The sequence below is a fragment of the Acomys minous genome, assembly GCF_964271855.1.
Source record: "Acomys minous genome assembly, chromosome: 16".
NCBI classification, from domain to species: domain Eukaryota; kingdom Metazoa; phylum Chordata; class Mammalia; order Rodentia; family Muridae; genus Acomys; species Acomys minous.
The window spans coordinates 71,848,468-71,871,524 of record NC_140498.1 but is presented as its reverse complement, the minus strand read 5'-3'; the positions used below and the strand labels follow the sequence as shown (position 1 = coordinate 71,871,524).

General features: G+C 50.3%; 1 protein-coding gene across 1 annotated transcript in view; it reads right to left on the bottom strand.

Moving 5' to 3' along the window:
- Positions 1-23,057, bottom strand: part of ZAN (zonadhesin) — a 104,860-nt gene that overhangs the window by 67,303 nt on the left and 14,500 nt on the right. Inside the window, exons 15-29 of the mRNA XM_084761388.1 lie at positions 22,460-22,644; positions 18,854-18,995; positions 18,447-18,563; positions 16,967-17,091; positions 16,508-16,653; positions 14,488-14,631; positions 13,563-13,670; positions 13,281-13,450; positions 11,362-11,564; positions 10,071-10,212; positions 5,231-5,478; positions 4,544-4,724; positions 3,796-3,907; positions 2,288-2,382; positions 23-199 (exon numbers count right to left, since the gene is read on the bottom strand). Of these exons, the coding sequence (XP_084617514.1) occupies positions 23-199; positions 2,288-2,382; positions 3,796-3,907; positions 4,544-4,724; positions 5,231-5,478; positions 10,071-10,212; positions 11,362-11,564; positions 13,281-13,450; positions 13,563-13,670; positions 14,488-14,631; positions 16,508-16,653; positions 16,967-17,091; positions 18,447-18,563; positions 18,854-18,995; positions 22,460-22,644 (2,295 nt within the window). The remainder of the gene's footprint in view (positions 1-22; positions 200-2,287; positions 2,383-3,795; positions 3,908-4,543; positions 4,725-5,230; positions 5,479-10,070; positions 10,213-11,361; positions 11,565-13,280; positions 13,451-13,562; positions 13,671-14,487; positions 14,632-16,507; positions 16,654-16,966; positions 17,092-18,446; positions 18,564-18,853; positions 18,996-22,459; positions 22,645-23,057) is intronic.

The following is a 23,057-nucleotide window of genomic DNA, read 5'->3' as shown; positions in this document are numbered from 1 at the left end:
AGCTAGAGGAGGGATCACTCACGGCAGAAGGTGCTGTTGCGCCAGGTAATCACCTGGCCGGCTTGGGCACACAGAGATGCATAGGCCTGCAGGGAGCGGCAGAGGGCCAGATTGTCCCCCTTGGTCCCACACTGGCTATACACACAACTGGAGAAGCTGGCCTGCGGAGGCACCGCCTCGTGGCAACCGGAAAAAGGCCCTGGAGGACAAGACAAGGTCGGGGAGAAGAGGGTGAGCCCAGTGAGCAACCTGGGCCTTGACACATCTGTGCAGCTAATTTAGGGAATATGTGTGTGTCTGTATGTGTGTGCAGGTGCACATATGTGTACATGCATGTGGAGACCAGAAGACAACTTCAGGTGTCATTCCTCAGGCACCATTCACTCTGGGTTTTTTATTATTATTACGGTGATGATGATGATGATGAGATGTATGTATGGGCACATGTGCTATTATTATTATTAGTAGTATTGTTGTTGTTGTTGTTATTATTATTATTATTATTATATGTATGTGCACATATGCTACGGTGTTACTGTGTGTATAACATGTATGTATGGGCACATATGCTATGGCATGTGGAGGTCAGAGAACCACTACATGGAGTTGGTTCTTTCCTTCCAAATTTACATGAGTTCTTGGGATTAAACTCAAGTTGGAGCGAGCAGCTTCATATGCTGAGCCATCTTCCTGGCCCCACCTCATATATGCTAAGTATGTGCCTGTGTGTGCGCATTCGTGAGTGCGTGCGTGTGTGTAGAGGCACACATGTGAAGGGCAGAATACAACCCACAGGAGTTAGTTCTCCCCTCCACCTTGTGGGTCCTAGGGATCAAATGTGGGCTGTTAGATTTGATGGCAGGCACTCATGTCCTCAGAGCCATCTTTCCAGTTCTCTCTTGCTTTTTGAAGCATGGTCTCTCAGAGACCAAGAACTCACCAAGTTGCCTAAGCTGGTTAACCAGGGAGCTCCAAGGATTTGCCTGTCTCTGTTCTCTCAGCACTGGGATAGCACATGTGTGTCACCATTCATGGTCACTATTATTATTGTTGTTGTTATTATTATTATTATCATCATCATCATCCTTTGTGAGGAAAGGTCTATGCATGTCACAATACACCTGTAGAGGTCACAGTACAACTTCCTGGAGTTGCTTCCAAGGAACTCAGGTCTTCAGATTTGATTCTAAGTGCCTTTACTCTCTGCAGGTCCACATTCAGCGTTTTTTGTTTGTTTTTTTTTAAAAAGATTTATTTATGGGTTGGAGAGATGGCTCAGAGGTTAAGAGCAGTGGTTACTCTTCCAGAGGTCCTGAGTTCAGTTCCCAGCAACCACATGTGGCTCACAGCCATCTATAATGAGGTCTGGTGCCCTCTTCTGGCCTGCAGGTAGAATACTGTATGAATAATAAATCAATCTTTAAAAAATACAATAACCTTTAACTATAACTGTGCCTGCAGGCCATAAGAGGGCACCAAATTTCATTACAGATGATCAAGAGCACCATGTGGTTGCTGGGAATTGAACTCATGACTTCTGGAAGAGCAGACAGTGCTCTTAGCCTCTGAGCCATCTCTCCAGCCCCATATTCAGGTTTTTTATTTGCGTTCTAGGGATCAAACTCATGTCTTGTGCTTGCAAGGCATTTTCCAACCAAGCTATCTCCTCAGTCCCTGAACAGCTAACTTAATATACACTTTCATCAAAGCCTAGATGTGGTCAGGCATGGTATCACAGGCCTATAACCCCAGCACTTGGGAGACTGAGGATCACTGTGATTCTAAGGCCAGCCTGAGCTACACAGAGAGACTGAGGCCACCCTGGGATAAAATTGAGGCCTTATGTGGGGGGAAAAACCCAAACAGGAGCTGGGAATGTAACTCAGCTGTGTTTGCCTGGCATGTCCCAGGTTCGATCCCCCAGCACCACGTAAACTGGATGTAGGTGGTAAACAGCTGTAGTCCTAAGCATTCAAGATGTTGAGGCAGGAGGATCAGAAGTTCAAAGTCATCCTTGGCTACCCAGTATGTTCAAGGCCAGCCTGGAGTACATGGGACCACGTCTCAAAACAAACAAATAAGCAGAAACAAAACAATGACAAAACTAGATGCACTGGGACCCTGTGCCTAAGAGGGCCTGTCAGTCATGGTTTCCAAGAAGATAACCACCGGCTATTTTGAACTCCTGTTGGTCCCCATGCCTTCCTATCTGCTTCTACTCTGGCTCTTTTTCCTATCATGCCCTGCCAAGAGCCATGCCCAGGGCCTAGGAGGAGATGTCTCTCACCGACAGGGTTCATTAAGATGGCACACTTTTTAGTCCAGGCGTCATCCATGCTGTTCTCTTTGCAGCTGGAGGACTTGGTCCCCTCTAGGAAGCAGCTGGATGAGGAGCAGAGGAAAGGTTAGAAAATTAGGGTTAAGGAAGAGTCCGCCAAACTGAAGCTAAGCCACCGAGGGGAGAGTGGGAAAGAAACAAAGCCCCCTCAAGTGGCCAGGGGCTGCATCCGGAAGGAAGAAGGCTAGAGGTCAACAGGACTTCTCAAGTGGCAATGTCAAAGGCAAGCGTAAGAGAAGTCAGTTGGCGTAGGCCTGAGACATTAGAACACTTTTATTTAACTGTTTTGTTTTTGTTTTGAGACAGGGTCTCTCTACATAGTCCTAACTGTCCTGGGAACTCACTATGTAGATGAGGCTGGCCTTGAACTCACAGAGATCCACCTGCCCCTGCCTCCCAAGGACTGGGATTAAAGACACGAGCCAGCTGGGCATGGTGGCACCACCTTTAATCCCAACACTCAGGAGGCAGAGGCAGGTGGATTGCTCTGAGTTTGAGGCCAGCCTGGTCTAAAAAGCAAGTCCAGAACAGCCAAGGCTACACAGAGAAACCCTGCCTCAAAAAACAAAGACAAAACAAAACAAAACAAGACAGGAGCCACCATGCCAGGCTTTTTTACATTTTATTATTTATTTTTTAGTGTTTAGTTTATTATGCTTAATTACATCTGTGAATGTCTATGTGTGGGCATATTCATATGAGTGCAGGTGCCTAGAGGGCATAAGATTAGCTTTAGCTGGAGTTACAGGAGGCTGTGAGCTGCCATGTGGGTGCTGGGAACCAAGCCTGGGTCCTCTACAAAGCAGCAAGCACTCAAGTGCCGAGCCACCTCCCCAGCCCCATTTATTTTTTGATAGGGTCTCATGTATCCCAAGCCAGCCTTGAATTGACTATATGGCCCAGGATGACTTTGACATACTGATGCCCTGCCTGCACCTCCCATCCGTTGGTATTACAGGCATTGTGCTTGCTTTATATGGTGCTGGGGATGGGACCCAGGGCTAGGATACCAGGAGAGCACTTTACCGACTTGGTTACACACACCCCGCCCCCATCCCTGTCAGAACCACTTTTCAAACTTCTAGCCTAGGGTCAAGGAGGGAACCCTAGCCAGTCATTGAGTGTGTGTGTGCCTGGGGCAAAGCCCTGAGTGCCGTCTCTAGCACTGGGAACTTGGAGAGTATAAAGAGACCTGACTGGACTCCTGGTAGTAGGGAGTCCCGCACAGAGGAAGCCCAGACACACAGAGGACAGTCACTAGCTGACTTCCCCCAGGGTCAGGTTTCCCTAGACCCAGCTCCCCCACGCTCAGATCCCCATGTTCATCTCCCAAATCCACGTCCCCTGGGCCTAGCTCCCTAAGGCTCAGCCCTTTACAGGCCTAGCTCGCCTAAGCACAATCCACCCAGGCTCAGCTCACCTAGGCTCACCCAGATCCCTATACCCACCCAACTCACCCAGGCTCAGAGGCTTCAAGTATTTTCCAAGCAGCACCCAGCAGAAGCGAGTTGCCTGTAGGCTTCCTGTCCGGACGCAGATTGTCATCCAAACTGTTGTTGTTGTAGTTCCCTAAGGAACACAGACATCATGGGGGGCGGCAGAGGAGCTTTAGGTCCACCCAGCTCTGGGGCCGTATCAAACCTGGCCTTTTTTATCTTTTTGTTTTTCTGGGTTGTAGGTTTTTTTGTTTTGTTTTGTTTTTTAATGGCAAGGTTCCATGCATATTACTCTAGCCTTGAACTAACTATGTAGCCAAGGATGGCCTTGAACACTTCATCCTTTTATTTTCCCCTCGAAAGTCCTGATATCACAGGCATGCACTACTACACCGTTAATGCAGTGCTGGGGATGAGACCCACCACTTCCCGCATGCTAGGCAAGAAGAGCTCTACCAATTGAGGAGCATTCTCATTCCACCTTTCACCTTTGTTGGGGAGCAGGTTTTTATGCAGCCCAGGTTACCCTTGAACTCACCACACACCAGAGGATGACCTTGAACTCCTGATCCTCCTGTTTCTACCTCCTGAGTACCATGATTACAGGCATGTGCCATCACATCTGGCAACCCTTTTCTCTTTACCTCTGGCTTTCCCAGGCACCTGCTTTTGGGTCCAGTTTCCTCAACTCATTCATCAGTTGACAAGCCCTGAGGATACTTAATAGAGACGGGAGGAGGGGGACACAGATCTCCCTGAGGGTGCTTACCACACAGCCCACAGAGCGAGCCTGTGTATGAGGAAGGCACCGTCACCTCCACCAGCTGGTTGCCATCATATCGAACTTGAAGCCCAAAGTTTGTGTAGAGCAGGACAAAGATGCCACTTAACCTAATGGTCACCAGTCCTTTCAAAGGCCATACAGGTAGCGCCACCCTTTGGTTGTTCAGCTGCAGAAGTGGACAGGACATAAGGAGGGAGGGAGGGAGGGAGAGAGAGAGAGAGAGAGAGAGAGGAGAGAGAAGAGAGAGAGAGAGGGAGGGAGAGGGAGAGAGAGTCAGAAACTTGGGGCAAAGATCAAATGGGGCAGGGGTTTTTAAAAAAATGGAGAATAGGATGGAAATGTCTTGGAGCTCAACTCTTGGAGGTGGAAGCCGGGGAATTGGTAGTTCAAAGCTAGCCTCAGCTGCATAGCAAGTTCTGGACCAGGCTGGACCCATGAGCCCCTACCTCAAAAAGAACAACGATAACTAAAAGAAAAAAGGCGGAAGAGGCTGGGTGGTGGTGTGGGGTGGAAGAGCTGGGTGGTGCTGTGGGGTAGGAAGAGCTGGGTGGTGGTGTGGGGTGGGTGGAAGAGCTGGGTGGTGGGGTGGGTGGAAGAGCTGGGTGGTGGGGTGGGGTGGGCGGAAGGGCTGGGTGGTGCTGTGGGGTCTGAGAGGTAATAGAGGACACATACCACGACCTTTCGACCTTTGAGCAGGGAGATTTTGAGATCAAAGACCTGCACATGTACAGCTTTGACATAGGAGATTTCCAAGTTGCCGCCCTGGATCTCGTTGGTGGCACTCACAACAAAGTTGTGGTGTTGAGAATTGGGCCAGCAAGGCTGGGTCAGCACATAAGTACAGGTACCCATAAAATGGTGCAGAGCTCCATCGAATGTCAGATAGTGGGGGTCACCCGAGGCAATGCAGGTGGCTGCACCTAGAGAAGAGAGGACAGGCTTTGGTGTCTCACTGCTCCATACCCCCAGAAACCTCAAGCCAAGGCTACAACTTGGGGAGGGCTGTTTTGAGGTTGTATCCATGGCACATCCTTTGGACTTGAGTTTCCTTTAGAAAGACCTGTTGGCTCGGCTCAGGGAAGTCAGGAAAGGAGACTGCCTTCCTCCACTTCACTTTCCGAATCCTTACAGGTGCCGATCTTACTTTGAAAGTTTGTATCTAGAATCCCAAAGACTTATGTTTCAGAATCCCAGTTGCCCAGCTCAGTATTATTGGGAAGTGATGGAAACTTTAGGTGTAGCTGGCTGAAAGTGTGAGGTCATTGGAAGAGTGCTGCTGAAGGGGACTGTGGGATCCTAGCTTTTTTCTCTTTCGTTTCCTCATGTCCAAGCCATAAGGAAGACATTTTGTTGTTGTTGTGCCATATTTCCTAACAGGATGTGCTGCCTAATCATGGGACCCAAATCAACAAGACCAAATGATCACAGACCGAAACCTCCTAAACTGAGAGATCAAAGCAACCTTCCTCCTTGCCCTCCTCACTCGCACTCTTCCCCCTCCTTTCTCCCCTCCCTCTCCTTCCTTCACCCTCCCTTCATTAAAGAGCAAAACATTTAGTGGTTTTTTTTTTTTTTTAACCCAGTCCTATTACTTCTGTACAAGTGACTTCAAGGCTGTATAAGGCCTCAAGATTCTGGGCTAATACTCTAGTCAACAGCCATCAAGGCATTTGTCTTTCTGCTTTCGTGTAGCCCTCTCTCCTTTTCTCATCACTCTTTGAACTCTTCTTGGCCCTAGTTGGGGGTGCGGCGGGGGGCAGGGGGTGACCTATGTTTATGGACCCTGAGTAACTTCTATCTAAGCCCAAATGAACAAAAGTAAGAATGTTTTCGAACTGATACAAACTCAGGGCGGGCCTTTAATCCCAGCACTCTGGAGGCAGAGGCAGGATGGAAGGCCAGCCTGGTCTACAAAGTGACAGCCAAGGCTACACAGAGAAACCTTGTCTCGAAAAACAAAACAAAACAAACAAACACAAAAACTTGGGGCAGTGGACCTGAGCACTACATAGCACAACAGACGGTTTTAAATTGTGAGTTCTTACTGCCATCATTAGCTGCAGATGACAACCTGACACATCTAAAAAGAGGGTACCTCGATTGCAAAACTGCCTCGGTCAGAATGGCCCGTGAGCATATTTGAGGGGCATTTTCTTGATTCTTAGTTGATGTAGGAGTGCCTCGTCCACTGTGGGCAGTACCATCCCTAGGCAGGCAGCCCTACGCTGGGTAAGAAGGGCAGCTGAATGTGACTTGGGAAGCAAGCCCATATGCAGTGTGTCTTCCTATCCTTCTGTTTCCGGTCCTGAAGGACTGTGGCCTGTAAGTTGTAATACTCCTATTCCTCCCCAACTTGCTTTTGGTCGTGGTAATCATTGCGGCACAGAAAACAAACTAGAACACTTAAACGTTTGGACTCATGAGATCTTAAGCAAAGGATAAAATTGTAATGCCAAGTTAGAATGGTCCAGCTAAATCTTACTCTTTCTTGACAGCCGTTTCTTCCGCTTATGGATGGATTTCATATGAAAACCAATTTCCTGTATTATTTGAGCACTGTAGAGCTTCAGCCTGGTGACAGAATATATGATAAACATGCAGAAATAACGCAGACCAAGAAACTCTTTGGTGGTAAAGAATAGTTGCAGTTGAGCCAAGGAAAATGTCAACTTGACCTTAAAAAAAATGAACTCTCCACAGAACAATGAACCACTGTGGGGTGGGGGCCGGGGCGGGGAGGGGGGAAAGCCAAATTCTTTTGATTGCAAATTGCTGCATTACTCTTATTTCTGAAGACAAAAAATAAATCAACAAACTCCTCCAACAAGAGTCTTTTAAAAGATCAGATGGGGCTGATGAGATGGCTCAGTGGTTAAGAGCAGTGACTGCTCTTCCAGAGGTCCTGAGTTCAATTCCCAGCAACCACATGGTGGCTCACAACCATCTATAATGTGATCTGATGCCCTCTTCTGGTCTGCAGATGTATACGTAGGCAGAGCACTGTATACATAATAATAAATAAATTTTTGAAAAATCAGATGGCTTATTCCTTATTTGCTTGTTTGTTTTCTTTTTTCTTTCTTTTTTTTTTGTTTTTGTTTTTTTTTTTTTTTTTTTTGGTTTTTCGAGACAGGGTTTCTCTATGTAGCCTTGGCTGTCCTGCACTCACTTGTAGTCCAGGCTGGCCTTGAACTCACAGTGATCCGCCTGCCTCTGCCTCCCGAGTGCTGGGATTAAAGGCGTGCGCCACCACACCCGGCCGTTTTCATTTTTTGATTTGGGGTTTTGTTTTTTGATGTTTTGGATTTTTTGGTTTGGTTTAGTTTTTTTTTTTTTTTTTTTTTTTTTTTGCTTGTTTGTTTGTTTTTCTTTTCTTTTCTTTTTCTTTTTTTGAGACAGGGTTTCTCTGTGTAACAGCCCCCGGCTGTCCTGGAAACTCACTTTCCAGGCTGACCTCAAACTAACAGAGGTTCATGTGACTCCCAAGAGCTGGGATTAAAAGCCTGTGCCACCACTGCCTGGCTGGTTTTTGGCATTCCGGGACAGGATTTCTCTGTGTAGCCCTGGCTGTCCTGGACCTCTGTAGCCCAGGCTGGCCTCGAACTCACTGAGATACGCTGGGATTTAAGGCGAGTGCCACCACGACCGCCTCTTTGGCGGGGAGGGGGTTGAGGTGGGGAGCGGCGGCGGCAGCATCTCTGAAAGGCGGTATTCGGACCTCCGCTCTGTGTACTCAGGGAACGTTCTGGAACTCTGGCTGAGTACCTGGCTCCAGGACCTTGGAATCTCCTCTCCCTCTCGTGGCGACCTCTCTGCTCCTCTTCTCTTTCCGGCTTGAGGGTTCGCACCAGACAGTTGCCTGGTTGCGGCGGTCAAGTTCCGCGGCGCCGCTGCTCCTCCCGGACGTACCTGTCACGTTCCTCACAGCTGGTTCTGCCTTCCCGTTCCCCCACAACTGCTCTTCCCGGAAGGTTCCTCACAATTGGTTCTCCCGGAAGCACCTGTCGCGTTCACCGCAACCGCTCTTCCCTGCTCTTCCCGGAAGTGCCGCCTGTTGCGTGTGTCCCCCACGCAGTTGCCCCCGGCCCCGCCCCTGAACCTATCCGTTGAGTTCCTCTTTGGGCGGCTGCTTTTTCTATCTTTCCCGTTGGAATTTCTTTTTTCTTTCTTTTCTTTCTTTCGTTCTTTTTTTTTTTTTTTTTTTTTTTTTTTTTGGTTTTTTGAGACAAGGTCTCTCTGTGTTAGCCTTGGCTGTCTTGGACTCACTTTGTAGACCAGGCTGGCCTCGAACTCATAGCGATCCGCCTGCCTCTGCCTCCCGAGTGCTGGGATTACAGGCGTGCGCCACCATGCTTGGCTCTGGAATTTCTTGAAGGAAGTTCCTGCCCCGCTCCAAGCTTCTCAAGGTGCAGCAGTTGCTCTTCCGTTCCTGGCCCAGCTGTTTTCCCCCATCCAGAACATTCTGTCAAGCTCCTAGTTTCTCAGATACACTTCGTCCCCTGCCCCTAACCACCTTCTGTAGCCTTCCACTTTTCTTGTTCCCCTTCCCGTTAATAATTAATTGCGTTTTTAACCGTTCTCTGGGCTGGAGGGATGGCTTAGTGTAAGTTAAGAGGACTTGCCACTTTTGCAGCCAGAATTCAGTTCCCAGCACCCACAATGTCGGCTTAGGGTGGCTTCAGCTGTCTGGAACTGCATGCAATTCCAAGGAATGCAGCACTCTTTTCTGGCTTCTGGTATTTATACTCACATGTACATCCACCCTCGTGCAGAAACACATACATATAATTTAAAATGAGAATTAAGTATTGAGACTGGGCTGGGCTCAAACTGTGTGACTGAGGATGACCCCAAACTCCTGACCCACTGGCCCCCACTTCCCAAACCCTGGCATTACATTTGGCACCACCACAACGAAACCTGTTTTCTTTCTATATGGGGCTTTCTCAAGTACCAATCACAGTGAGATGACCAACGCACGTTCTGTAGTTGAGCCCCTATTTTCTGGGAAAGCTATTTTTGGCAACGCTCTCTCTACTACTTATATTGATGACCAAATCCTGACAAAAGCAACTTCAGGGAAGAAAGGTATATTCTAACACACAGTTTGTAGAGAAACCATCATGGTGGGAAGGCACAGTGAGGGGAGTGTGAGACAGCTCCCACTGCATCCTCAGGAAGCGGGGGGGGGGGGGGGGGGTGGAGGGGTGGGGGAGGGAGGGAGGGAGAGAGGGAGGGAGGGAGCGAGGGAGAGAGAAGAATGCTGGTGGCCAGCTCCATTTTTCCCTTTTATGCAGTCTGGGACCCCCAGCCTACAGAATGGGGCTGCCCCACATTCAGGTTTGGGTCCTCCTCACGCCCTTAGCTCAAGCTAGCAACTTCCTAACAGACACGACGAAAGGCTTGTTTCCTAGGTGCTTCTAGAACCTATCGAGCTGATGGTCAACATCAGGCACCACCATCCCCTCACATGAAGCCCTTGCTCACCTTCCGTGGTGACTTGACTGCTCACCTTGGGCATGGCAGCCTAACGCGCCATTCTGGTGGCTACAGACCTCCTGAGCCTTGCACTTCCAGGGCTGGCAGCGGAGACTGTTGTTCTCTTCGCAAGTGCAGATCTCTTTGCAGTCCGGATTAAACCACTGCTCCTGTATCTGGGGTGAAGAAGGGAAAGAGAAACAAAAACAAAAACAAAAAATGCCAGCTAGTCAAGGTGGTGCACACTTTTAATGCCGGCACTCAGGAGGCAGGCGGCTCTCTCGGTTCCAAGACATCCTGGTCTACAGAGTGAGTTCCAGGACAAACAGTTGTTAGACAGAGAAATCCTACCTCAAACAAACAAACAAACAAAAAGGAAAAGAACAACAAATAAAACACTAGAGCTTTGGTGCATTAACTGGTACTGTAACTCAGTGCTAGATCACTTGCCTAGAATCCCCCAGTGAGGGGCTGGGGTGAGGCTCAGTGGTAGAGCACCTGCCTAGAATCCCCCAGTGAGGGGCTGGGGGTGTGGCTCAGTGGTTGAGCACCTGCCTAGAATCCCCCAGTGAGGGGCTGGGGTGTGGCTCAGCGGTAGAGCACCTGCCTAGAATCCCCCAGTGAGGGGCTGGGGTGTGGCTCAGTGATAGAGCACCTGCCTAGAATCCCCCAGTGAGGGGCTGGGGTGTGGCTCAGTGGTAGAGCACCTGCCTAGAATCCCCCAGTGAGGGGCTGGGGTGTGGCTCAGTGGTAGAGCACCTGCCTAGAATCCCCCAGTGAGGGGCTGGGGTGTGGCTCAGTGGTAGAGCACCTGCCTAGAATCCCCCAGTGAGGGGCTGGGGTGTGGCTCAGTGGTTGAGCACCTGCCTAGAATCCCCCAGTGAGGGGCTAGGGTGTGGCTCAGTGGTAGAGCACCTGCCTAGAATCCCCCAGTGAGGGGCTGGGGTGTGGCTCAGCGGTAGAGCACCTGGCCTAGAATCCCCCAGTGAGGGGCTGGGGTGTGGCTCAGCGGTAGAGTCCTTGCCAAAGACACACAAGGCCCTGAGTTTCATCTTCAATAAAAATCAAAAGAAGGAAAAGAAGGAGGGAAGGAAGGAAATTAGAATAGAGCTAGGGAAGGAAAGGAGGAGAGGGGACAGAAGGGGAAAGGAGAAGAGAGGAAAGGAAGAGGGATCAGAGCATGGGTCCGATGTGCTAGCCTTAGCTTTTTTTTCTCTGACCGTCTCTTTTCTGCATATATGCCCTCCCCAACCCTCAGCCTGACTTCAGAACTCAGAGCGAGACCTTTCTGTCTGTGGGCTGATGGGTTCGTGCCAGCAGCTCACCTTGAAGTAGCGCCCCTTGAGGCTGGTGCACCCACACTGGGATCGGGGGACACACTCGGAACCACTGAGGATGAAGCCAGGGTCACACTCGCAGGATTCCACACACTGGTCTGTGCAGGGCTGGGAAGCAGATCCGGAATGGCACGTGTCTGGGCACGGTTTGGCACACAGGGAGTACTTGCTATTTTGAGGGCAGGCCAAGGCTGTGAAAGGGAGAAGCTTAGGTAAGGAACCGGCGGACGGGATGTGGTGGTGCAAGCCTGTAATTCCAGGACACGGGGGACTGTGGCAGCAGGATTGAAAGTTCCAGGCCAGCCTGGGCTGCATAGTGAGAATCTGATCAGAAAATAATTTCAAAGGGTGATTGATGAGACCAAGGTGCAAAAAGGAAAAAAATGTGCTTTTAATAAAAGGTCCTGTTAGACATGCTGTGACCAATATTGGAAAATATGGCTTTTGAGAAGATGAGCCCAGGAGGAGCAGCTGTTGGGACCTGCTGCTAGACACTAGCATAGCTGTCTGCAGTCTGAGGATGTAGCTCAGTGGGTAGAGCGCTTATGTAGCATACATGAAGTGCTGGGTTCCATCCCCTGTACCACGTGAACTAGCCGTCCTGCCACATGCCTGTGATCCCAGCACTGGTGAGGTGCAGGCAGGAGAATCAAGAATTCAGTGCCATCTTAAGTTCCAGAGTGAGTTCAAGACTAGCCTTGGCGGGGTGGGGGTGGGAGGCAAAGGGCTGGAGAGATGGCTCAGAGGTTAAGAGCACTGTCTGCTCTTCCAGAGGTCCTGAGTTCAATTCCCAGCAACCACATGGTGGCTCATGACCATCTATAATGTGATCTGATGCCCTCTTCTGGCCTGCAGGTGTACAGCAGGCAGAGCTCTGTATACATAATAAGAAGAATATATATATATATATATATATATATATATATATATATATATATATATATAGACTAGTTTGGACTACAAAAAGCAAAGCAAACCAGAACAACCAGCTGCCTAAGCCACACCCGCTGTTTGGGTGCTACAGCGGCTGTCCGTGGAAGGCGGATGAGCTACAAGTGAGAGGATGCAGCCACTCGAATGTGGAGACATTCTCCTTAAGCAAGCGTGGTACCCAGAAGGCCAGCATCGGCCTGATCCTGGGGGTGGGTGTCTGGTAATGCAGAACTCTGCAGTGGACTGGGGTGTCCACACCGGAGTTTCAACCCACAGCCTCACACATTCAGTCTGCACAGAATGCAATGGGAATTTGGTGAAGCTCCTGAACACACTGCCTTCTTCTCAGAACCAAGGGACTGGGGGCAATCATTGCTTTGCCCCCTCTTCCTCCTCTTTCTTTTCCTCATCCTTCCACCTGCACCTCCTCTCCTATTTCTTCTTCTCTTCTTTTTCCTCTTCCTGCCTTCCCCTGCTGGTACTCAGGCTTGAATCCAGGGCCTTGGGCACATCGGGGAAAGGGCTGTACACCACACCCTCCAACTCCTCACTGGCAGATGCTAGGCACACACCCTGTCACTAAGCCGTACCCCCAGTTTATTGGTGGATTCTGGCCACATGCTCTACTGCTAAGCCACCTGCCTAGCCCTCTTTCTGCCTTTTCCCTTTTTCTCTTTCTGCTTTTTTTGTTTTGTTTTGTTTTTTGGGGGGAAAAAAACCTCCCTAAATTGCTCAGCCTGGTCTTGAATTTGAAATCCTCCTGCCTCAGCCACCCAAGTAGCTGAGATTATAAGATTCCTGTCTGGCCGGCCAGCTTACTGATTTTCCTCAGGGATGTTTTCCAGCTCTGCCCACTTCCTTGTCCTCATATAGAAACAAAGTTGGGGGGGGGGTTTCAGCAGGTGTACCCTGATTCTATCTGTAAGGAAGCTGTACCAGATCTCCCCACCTCCAGGCCTTGGGTCCCGACTCACAGCAGAACTGGGGTCCCCTCCAGGACTTCACGGCATAGCCGGCATCCTGGCAGGTGGCCGTCATGGCTGACATGTGAGCACAAAGCTTCTGCTGGAGCCCCTGGAAGCTACACATGTCAGCCACACAGTTATCCAAGAAGGAGGAAGCCTGCACGTGTAGCAGGCACGACCTGGGGAGAGAGGCTGAATCAGAGGGCAGGAGTAGGCAGAGCCTCTGTGCCCCAGCGCAGAGAAAGCCCAGTGCCCAGCAACCCCTTGCGGCCCATCTGCCTTCTTCCATACTCAAAGGGTCCTTTTGGGTCAACAAGCTGGCCACAAAACTTGGGTCCCGACAAAGTGCTCCTCAAGGCCGGGTCACAAGATGGGGGAGGATTCATCGTCTTCTGGTACCTGGAAGAGACCCAACCAAAGCAGTCAGTGGGACTGGAAGAGCCTAAAAGAGGTGGAACAGCTGGAGTGTCCAGGTAGGGAAAGAGAAAAGGGTCAATGCTAGTCAGTTTAGTTTGTTCTTCTTGAGACAATCTCACTAGGTTAGCCCAGGCTTGGTCCTGAACCTCCTGTACTCCTGGAGACCTAAAGATTACAGGCAAGGACTACCAAGATCCACCCCCTCCCCTGCCCAGGTTTCTTTTGTTTCTTTTTTTACATTGCTGGGGATCAAACACAGTAGCAGGTGCATGCTAAACAAGTGCTCCACTGAAGAGCCACACCCCAGCCCCTCACTGGGGGATTCTAGGCAGGTGCTCTACCACTGAGCCACACCCCAGCCCCTCACTGGGAGATTCTAGGCAGGGGCTCTACCACTGAGCCACACCCCAGCCCCTCACTGGGAGATTCTAGGCAGGGGCTCTACCACTGAGCCACACCCCAGCCCCTCACTGGGGGATTCTAGGCAGGTGCTCTACCACTGAGCTAGGTCCACAGCCCCTCACTGGGGGATTCTAGGCAGGTGCTCTACCACTGAGCCACACCCCAGCCCCTCACTGGGGGATTCTAGGCAGGTGCTCTACCACTGACCCACACCCCCCAGCTCTTGGATTTTAGAAACCAGATCTTGCTGTGTCTGCAGCTCCAGACATTCCTGCCTCTTCTGGGACGACAGGCAGAACAGGTAAATTCAGTTCTGGTAGGTCTTAAAATAGGCAAAAGTCAAGAGGGCTGAGGAAAGGAAAGCCACGCGTGGCCTCCAGTGGGGACCCTCACTCACTCCTTGCTCTCCTTGTCTTCTGTCTGCCAGCTCTTCCCCAGCTCCTCCCCATCTTGTGCCATCGTGTTGTCTGGCTTCAGGTTGTCGTTGCTGCCATCCCCGTCATAGTTCCCACAGATGCCACAGAGTTTGCCTGAGTAGGCACTGTGGGTTCAGGAGAGGGGTGAGTCATGACTGAGGAAGAGGGTCTCAGTCATCAGAAACCACAGCAAGGGGACAGTGAGCTGTGTGCCCTGAGGCAGGACTGGGTTGATTGAGTACGTCCAACTCTTTGTTGTTGTTGGTTTGTTTTGTTTTGCTTTGCTTTGTTTTGTGTTTTGAGACAGAGTTTCTCTATGTTAGTCTTGGCTGTCCTAGACTCGCTTTGTAGACCAGGCTGGCCTCGAACTCACAGCTTTGCACCTGCCTCTGCCTCCCAAGTGCTGGGATTAAAGGCGTGCACCACCACCGCCTGGCTTGAGAATGCCCACTCTTAACAGACTCTGTGACAGGCTTCAGGTATGTGAGACCACCGCTCAGGCCTCAGCCAGAGCCATCTCTGCAGGATTCTGTTCTTCCCCCTCCTGCTGCCACACACACACACACACACACACACGGGGGGGGGGGCAAAGGGAGGGAGGAGAGGGAGAGGGAATGTGCACTCACATTCAGGTACATGGGCCAGAGGTCAACAATGGTATCTTCCTTAGGTGCGCTCCACCGTATTTGTTTATTTTTGTAAATATATGTACATATATATTTTTTTAGCATTTTCCATTTGTTTTGTTTGGTTGACTGGTTTTAGGTTTTTTTTTTGAGACAGCGTTTCTCTGTGTAGCCTTGGCTGTCCTGGAAACTCACTCTGGAGACCAGGCTGGCCTGAGACTCAGAGATCCACCTGCCTCTGCCTCCTGAGTACTGGGATTAAAGACATGGGCCCCGGCTCCGCATTCGTTTTTATTTTACGTGTATGGGTGTGTTTGCCTGCATGTACGTCTGTGTACGATGTGCGTGCAGTGTGTCCACAGAAGCAGAATAAGGCACTGTGCCAGGCACTGTGTCCCTTGGGACTGGAATTACAGACAGCTGTGAGCTGCCATGTGAGTGCTAAGATTTGAACCCGGGTGCTCAGGAAGAGCAGCCAGTGCTCTTAACCACTGATCTCTCCAACCCTAGTGAGCATGTGTTTTGCATTACCCTCATGTGCACTCAGCGGCCAAGATTAGGAGGCTGGAGGTCCCGCCTGCTCACTCTCCACACTTTGCCTTTGAGACAGGGTCTCTCACTGCACCTGGAATTAGGTTGGAAGCCAGCAAAATTGCAGAGAGCCTCCTGTTTCTGCCTCTCGCAGGACTGGAGATGGCTCCAGGTGCACAGACAGCCACATCCTGCTTTAAAGACTCCAGTTCTGGTCCTCACATGTGTACAGGCAGCACTCTCGCCCACGGAACTATCTCCTCAGTCCCCTCCTACCTCACTTTTTGAGAAAGGGTCTCTCATTGACGCTGGAGCTCATCCTTCCTGTTAGAGAGCCCTAAGTATACTGCTGCACCCTGCTCTCTCTCCTCTCCTCTCTCTCTCTCTCTCTCTCTCTCTCTCTCTCTCTCTCTCTCTCTCTCTCTGTGTGTGTGTGTGTGTGTGTACGCACGCACGTGTTCCAGTGGTGGGATTTAGCTCTGTACCAGGTGAGCCACCTCCCCAGTCGCCATGTCACGTTTTCCACAAAGCCTGGCTTATCCTTGTCCATCCATCTGGGGAGTCACCCTTCCTTGAAGAATGGTTTCCCGCAACGGGCCTTCTGAGGGCTCCCCAGAGTAGCGCATTTCCAAGGCACTGTGTACACACCAGTGCTATCGCCCCACTGCCCTGACCCCACTTCCTACTGTTTCCCTTCTGCCACTTGGGCTAGCTGCCTGCCAGCTTTAAAGGACATATGTAAATGATTAACCCCGAGCCACCAGAATGGCAAGGGGGTGGGGACGGGGACGTGGAGGGTTCTGGGAGAGAACTGTCAGCCGCCCGCCTAGGCTGTGTCCCTTACCTGGACACAGTCACAAAAAGCTGCTGGTCGCCGTCCCATCTCACACGCAAACCAAACGTCGTCCTCAGCTCCACAAATCGACCACTGAGACCCACGTAGATGCCATTAGCAGGTATCGCTGGGAGGGTGACTTCCTGATCTTCAATCTGGCAGAGAGAGAGAGGAGATCAAGAGAATGCTCCAGGGTCAAGGAGGACCCTGAAACTCTAATGTCACATCCAAGACATCACACACACACACACACACACACACACACACACACAGAGGCACACATGCACGCGCACGCACACACGCATGCATGCACACACAGCATCCCTCCAATTTCTCTCGCATAGAGTGGTTTGAAGCATCTCCATCATGATTTTGCTTAAGCCCATCCCTAACAGGGTTTCCGGGTCAGGGATGGAGGTGGGCTGCCCATGGCCTGGCCTGGTGGGGTGAGTGAAGGGCAGGGCTCACCAGTGTGTGTTTGCCCCTCATCAGGGTAACGGTAATCTCTGGCAGAGTGACGAAGACTTTGTCAAGGCAGGATACGCCTTCTACGCCCCGTTCTTGGATGTTTGCTGTTATCCTAAAGAATGAGTCTGGACGGAGAGGAAGAGCACGAGGCGGTTACGTCGCACACACACATTTGCTTGTTTAGTTCCTTGGTTTCATATAGGGTCTCATTATAGCTTAGGCCAACTTCAAACTTTTTCCATATAGCTGAGGATGACCTTGAACTCTCGAGAGTACCGTCTCCTCCTCCCCGGTGCTTGAATTATAGACATATGCTACCATGTTCAGTTTATATGGTGCTGGCAGGGGGGTGGGGGTGGGGGTGGGGGGGTGGATGCCAGGGTTTTGTGCATGTCAAACAAGCTCTCAGCCAAGGGAGCCACACACACACACCCAGTCCCTGCTGCTTTTTGAGACAGAGTCTTACTATGCATCCCAAGCCGAAACTCAGTCTTCCTGCCTTGGCCCCCAAAATGCAGGGATTAAAAGCATGCACTACCCCGTCCTCTGCTTTCTGAGACCCTGTTAGTGGTGGCGCCTGACTTGGCACTATGGAAAAGAAGGCTCGGTGATGTAGCCCTGAGACTTTGGTAAGGGACTCAGGACCTAAATGGAAACGAGGCGTGGTTTGATAGTCTACTTCCTTATTTATTTATTTATGATGTATTTAGTATTCCGCCTGCAAGCCAGAAGAGGGCACCAGATCACATTATAGATGGTTGTGAGCCACCATGTGGTTGCTGGGAATTGAACTCATGACCTTTGGAAGAACAGCCAGTGCTCTTAACTTCTGAGCCACCTCCCCAGCCCACGATAGTCTACTTTCATGATTGGCTGTCTCCACCTCCATAGGCTGGGACATCTTCAGGCAATCGTGCTCATTCGTGAGTCCTTCTCGCCCTCTGTGTGAGCCAAGGCCTCACGTAGCCCAGGCTGGCCTCAAACTCTATGTAGCTAAGATGGCTCCTGATCCTCCCGCCACCACCTGCCGGGTGCTGAGAGGACAGGCGTGCACTCCACACCCGGTTAATGAGGCTATAGAGGGTGGAAACCAGGGCTTCAGGAACAATAAGAAAGTGCTCCACTGAGCCACACCGCCGCCCCCCCACCCCCACCCCAAGCAAAAGTCCCCCTTTACAGTAACTGCCACTCTCCCAGGAGAGCCTTCCATAACAGCAGGTAATTGATCTCGTCAGCTGCATTTCCTCAGGATCGTGGGCCTGAAAGTACTGCCTCTGTGTGTGTGTGTGTATCCCAACCGCAGCCTAACAGAGGCCTTTGTTCCAATACAGCCTACCTCTGCCATCTATCACAGCCGCCTTCCCCCCTTCCCCCCCTCCCCCCCCAGTTCAACCACCTGCTACGTCACCATGCCTCACACCCAATTATACGATCTCGGCCCCTCCCCGACCCTCGTCCAGCTCTGGCTCACATCCCTCACCTGTGGAGTTGTCGCAGGTCTGGGTCAAGATATAGGTACATGTCCCCATGAAGCTAATGTGCCTCTCATCAAAGGTGACAAAATGAAGGTCCCCATAGGCCATGCAGGTGGCAGTACCTGCCAGAGAAGGGGAACGGAGACATAGGAAGCTGTTTCCAGTGTCCCTCACTTAGCTGGGCCCCCCCCCCTTAGCTCTCCTACCCGGATACACTCCCGGCTCCACTGCCCAAGAGAGAGCCGGGGACTACAGGGTCTTGCCCACTCTGACGGAGAAATGGCTTTTGAAAGAAGGGAGGGGTAACTTCCTGGGATCAGAGCAGGACCCCTGCAAATGTGGTGATGGGGAATAGGGAAATGCATTCTTCAAATGCCCCGCCCACTCTGACAGCACGAGGGGCGGTGCTTACCGTACGGCTCACATTTGTACTGCTCGTTCTTCAGCTGGCAGACAGTGTGCGTGCCACACTGAGAGATCTGGCACTCCATGAGGCTACCAGGCAGGCAGCGGCACCGTTCCATGCAATTGGGAGTGAACCACTCTTCTCCAGGCTAAGGGCAACGGATCGAGAGTCACAAAGTCACGATTCGTGTGTGTGTGTGTGTGTGTGTGTGTGTGTGTGTGTGTGTGTGTACGGGTACTTGTGCACATGCCCTCCCACCGTAACACATATGTGCAGGTCAGAAAATGACTTGTTGGAGTTGTTCTCTCTTTCCATCATGAGGGTCCCAATAATTAAATTCAGGTCAATCAAGCTTGACAACAGGTGCTTTTAGCCACAGAGCCATCTTACCAACCCGGTGTGTGTGTGTGTGTGTGTGTGTGTGTGTGTGTGTGTGTGTGTTTTCATGGGTTGATCACAGGACCACTTTCTTTGGGAACCTGTTCTCTCCTTCCATATGTGGGTCCCGGGGAATGAAGTCAGGATCAAGGCTTGGCTCGGAGGCAAATGCCTTTCCGTGCTAAGCCATTTCAGCAGAACCTTCTGGTTGGCTTTACTTCTAAGACCTTGTCTCACTCACCACACTGAACTCAGGTAACTTTCCTCCATCTGCCTCCCAAGTGCTGGAGTTGCAATTTGTGACACCACATATAGTTTGCTTAGAGCAATTTTTGTTGTTGTTGTTGTTGTTGTTGTTTAAGGTGAGCCAAGTTGTCACCATATAGACCAGGCTGACCTTGAACTCATTGAGATCCACCTGCCTCTGCCTCATGAGTTCTGAGATTAAAGATATGAGCCACCATACCTGACCTTTTTTTTTTTAAGATTTATTTATTATGTATACAGTGCTCTGCCTGCGTGTACATCTGCAGGCCAGAAGAGGGCACCAGATCTCATTATAGACCGTTGTGAGCCACCACGTGGTTTCTGGGACCTTTGGAAGAGCAGTCAGTGCTATTAACCGCTGAGCCATCTCTCCAGCCCCATCCTGGCTCATTTTAAAAGCGCTTTTCGTTAATGGATGCACGTGTTTCTGATAAATTGTTCCAAACAGCAATGAGCATTTGTTTACTTTTCTTTAATTACTTTATTTATTTTGGTTTTTTTTTTTTTTGAGACAGGGTTTCTCTGTGTAGTCCTTGGCTGTCCTGGACTCACCATGTAGACCAGGCTGGCCTTGAACTCACAGAGATCTGCCTGCCTCTGCCTCTGCCTCCGAGAGTGCCGGGGATTACAGGCGTGCACACCACCACGTCCAGCTCAGCAAAGAGCATTTATCAAACAATCAATATATGTGGTAGGATCTAATTTTAATTGGCAACTTGATACCTAGAGCCACCCAGGAAGAGAGTCTCACAGAGGTAGTGTGTGCATTAAGTTGGCCTGTGGACATGCCTGGGGAATTGTCTTATTGCCTTATGGTATGGGAAGACGGATCAAGAATGCATGGATGGCCTCATTCTCTGCTTTGGAACCAGGGATTGTATAAGTAAGAGGAAGCCAGCTGAGCACTAGGCATACGTGCACTGATAGCTCTGTGCTCTTGACTGCGTAGAGCATAAAAGTAAAACCAACTCTCTCTTAGGTCCCTGCTGCCTTGATTTCCTCTCAGTGACAGACTGTAACTTGGAGGTGTGAAGTAAATTAAATCCTCTCCTACCCAAGTTTGCTTTTTTTGTCTGGGTATTTTATCAGAGCAATAGAAATTGAAACTAAAACACAGCCATACTCGCCCCACCACCACCACCACCACCACCGCCGCCGCCACAAAAATCTATTTAAGCCTGGCGGTGGTGGCACTCAGCACTCAGAAGGCAGAGGCAGGTGGATCTCTGAGTTCAAGGCCAGCCTCGTCTACAGAGTGAGTTCCAGGACATGCAGGGTAACACAGAGAAACCCTGTCTCTACCTGCCCCCTGCCCCCGAAATCGGTTTAGTTTCAGTTTTGTTATTTTATGGCAGTGTCTCAAGTAGCCCAGGCTGACCTTGAATTCCCATAAATCGCTGAGGATGATCTGAAACTCCTGATCCTCCTGGCTTCATCCGTCCTGTGGTGGGAATGCAGGTGTGTGCCAGCACATCTAACCCTGGTCAGTCTCACGTAAGGGGAGAAAGCCTTAAGCCAAGAGGAGGTGCACACACCTATACCTCCCGCATTTGGAAGACCTAGGCAGGAAAACTGTCACATGCCTGTGACTAGCCTGGGCTCCAAAGAGAGCTCCAGGCCAGGCTGGATGGAGGAGCAATGCTCTGCTTATAAAAAAAGGGAAACAAAAGGGAGCCATCGTCCCTCTTCTTGCTGGAACGGAAACACGGAGGAAGAGGAAGAGGAGGAGGACCAGATGTAGCTCAGTTACTAGTGGGCATGTCAAACATGGACAAAATCCTAGGTTCAGTCCTTAGTACTGCATAACCAGACACTCATTTCCCCAGCACTTGAGAAGTAGAGGCAGAAGGCTCAGAAGTTCAAGGTTGTTGTCAGCTACATAATCAGTTGAAAGTCCACCTGGGACATGTGAGACTATATCACAAAAGTAACTAATAAAAACATAAGTCTAATTGTGCATATTGTTTTCTTTTCTTTCTTTCTTTCTTTCTTTCTTTCTTTCTTTGTTGTTGTTGTTGTTGTTGTTGTTTTGGTTTTTCAAGACAGGGTTTTCTCTATGTAGCCTTGGTTGTCCTGGACTCACTTTATAGACCAGGCTGGCCTCGAACTCACAGAGATCTGCCTGCCTCTACCTCCCCAAGTGCTGGAATTTCAGGTGTGCACCACTGCTCCTAGCCTTTTATTTTGGTTTTTCAAAACATAATTTCTCAGGCTGGCCAACGGTGGCGCACGCCTTTAATCCCAGTACTCAGGGAGGCAGAGGAAGGTGGATCTCTGTGAGTTTGAGGCCAGCCTGGTCTACAAAGTTAGTCCAGGACAGTTAAAGCTACACAGAGAAACTCTGTCTTGGGGGGGGGGGAACAAACAAACAAAACCCCACAAAAACATGATTTCTCTGTGTACCCTTGGCTGTCCTAGAACTTGTTCCGTAGAGCAGCTTGACCTCCAACTCAGAGATTTGCCTGCCTCTGCCTCTGTCTCCGGAGTGCTGGAATCAAAGGCATGTGCCACCACTGCCCAGCATTATTATGTATATTCTTATAGCCATGGAAACAAATGTAACAAGATAAACTTTCCCAAGACCATGCAGAGAGTGAATGCTGCATCCAGGTTTTAGATCTATTATTCTAGCTCTGGAGAGTAGTAGTCCTGGGTTCCAGGTGTGGCTCGGTGGTAGAGCACCTGCCTAGAATCCCCTAGAGAAGAGAGTGGAGCACTTCCCTAGCGTGCAATGGGTCCTTGGTTCCATCCTTAAGCACTACAAAACAAAAGCCCGTGCAGAATGAATGGCTCTGCCGCTGTGTAACCAGTGCTTTGCGACTACCCTTTGGGACTCTCTAAGCTCCTCTCATATGGAGAACAGGGGCACCAGGATCCAGGTGTTCCAGCACTGCTGCCCCCCCTCTGTGAAGCTGGGCACCGCCCCCATGCCCCCCTCCCCCTTGCTCTCCGTCCCCCCAAGCTTACCTTATAGTACTTGTTGCTGTAGAGGCAATCACAGGAAGATGCGTTGACACATTGATTGTTACTAAACAGGAACCCAGGATTGCAGACACAGCCAGGATGGCAGGGAGACTGGCAGCTGGGCTTGGGGTTCTCACAGGATGCAGGGCACCCACACGGTTCATGGTGAGCATTGAGAGGGCAGCTCTCTGAAAGGGGAACACAGCCTCCGTTCCACAGCTGGCCCCGTTCCCCAGAAGCCTCCCTGTCTCTCTACTACCCTGGGCTCAAGTTCTTTTCTAACTAGGCCTGCAGTTTTCCTGCCATAAGGAGGAGAAGGGGAGGAAGAAGAAGAAAGAGGAGGAGGAGGAGGAGAAGAATAAGAAGGAGAAAAAGATATAAGAAGGGCATGGTGGCATAAGTGAGAGGCTGAGGAAGGGAAGACTGGTTCCATAGTCAATTTGAGGCCAGGACCCTGTCTCAAAAAAAAAAAAGTTCTGACCATTGTTATAATAACACTGCGCTCGGGAAATATGTGTGTGTGTTGGGTATCATATATGTGTATGATACATGTGTACACACATGATACATACATGTGATATGTGTGGATATCGTGTGTGTG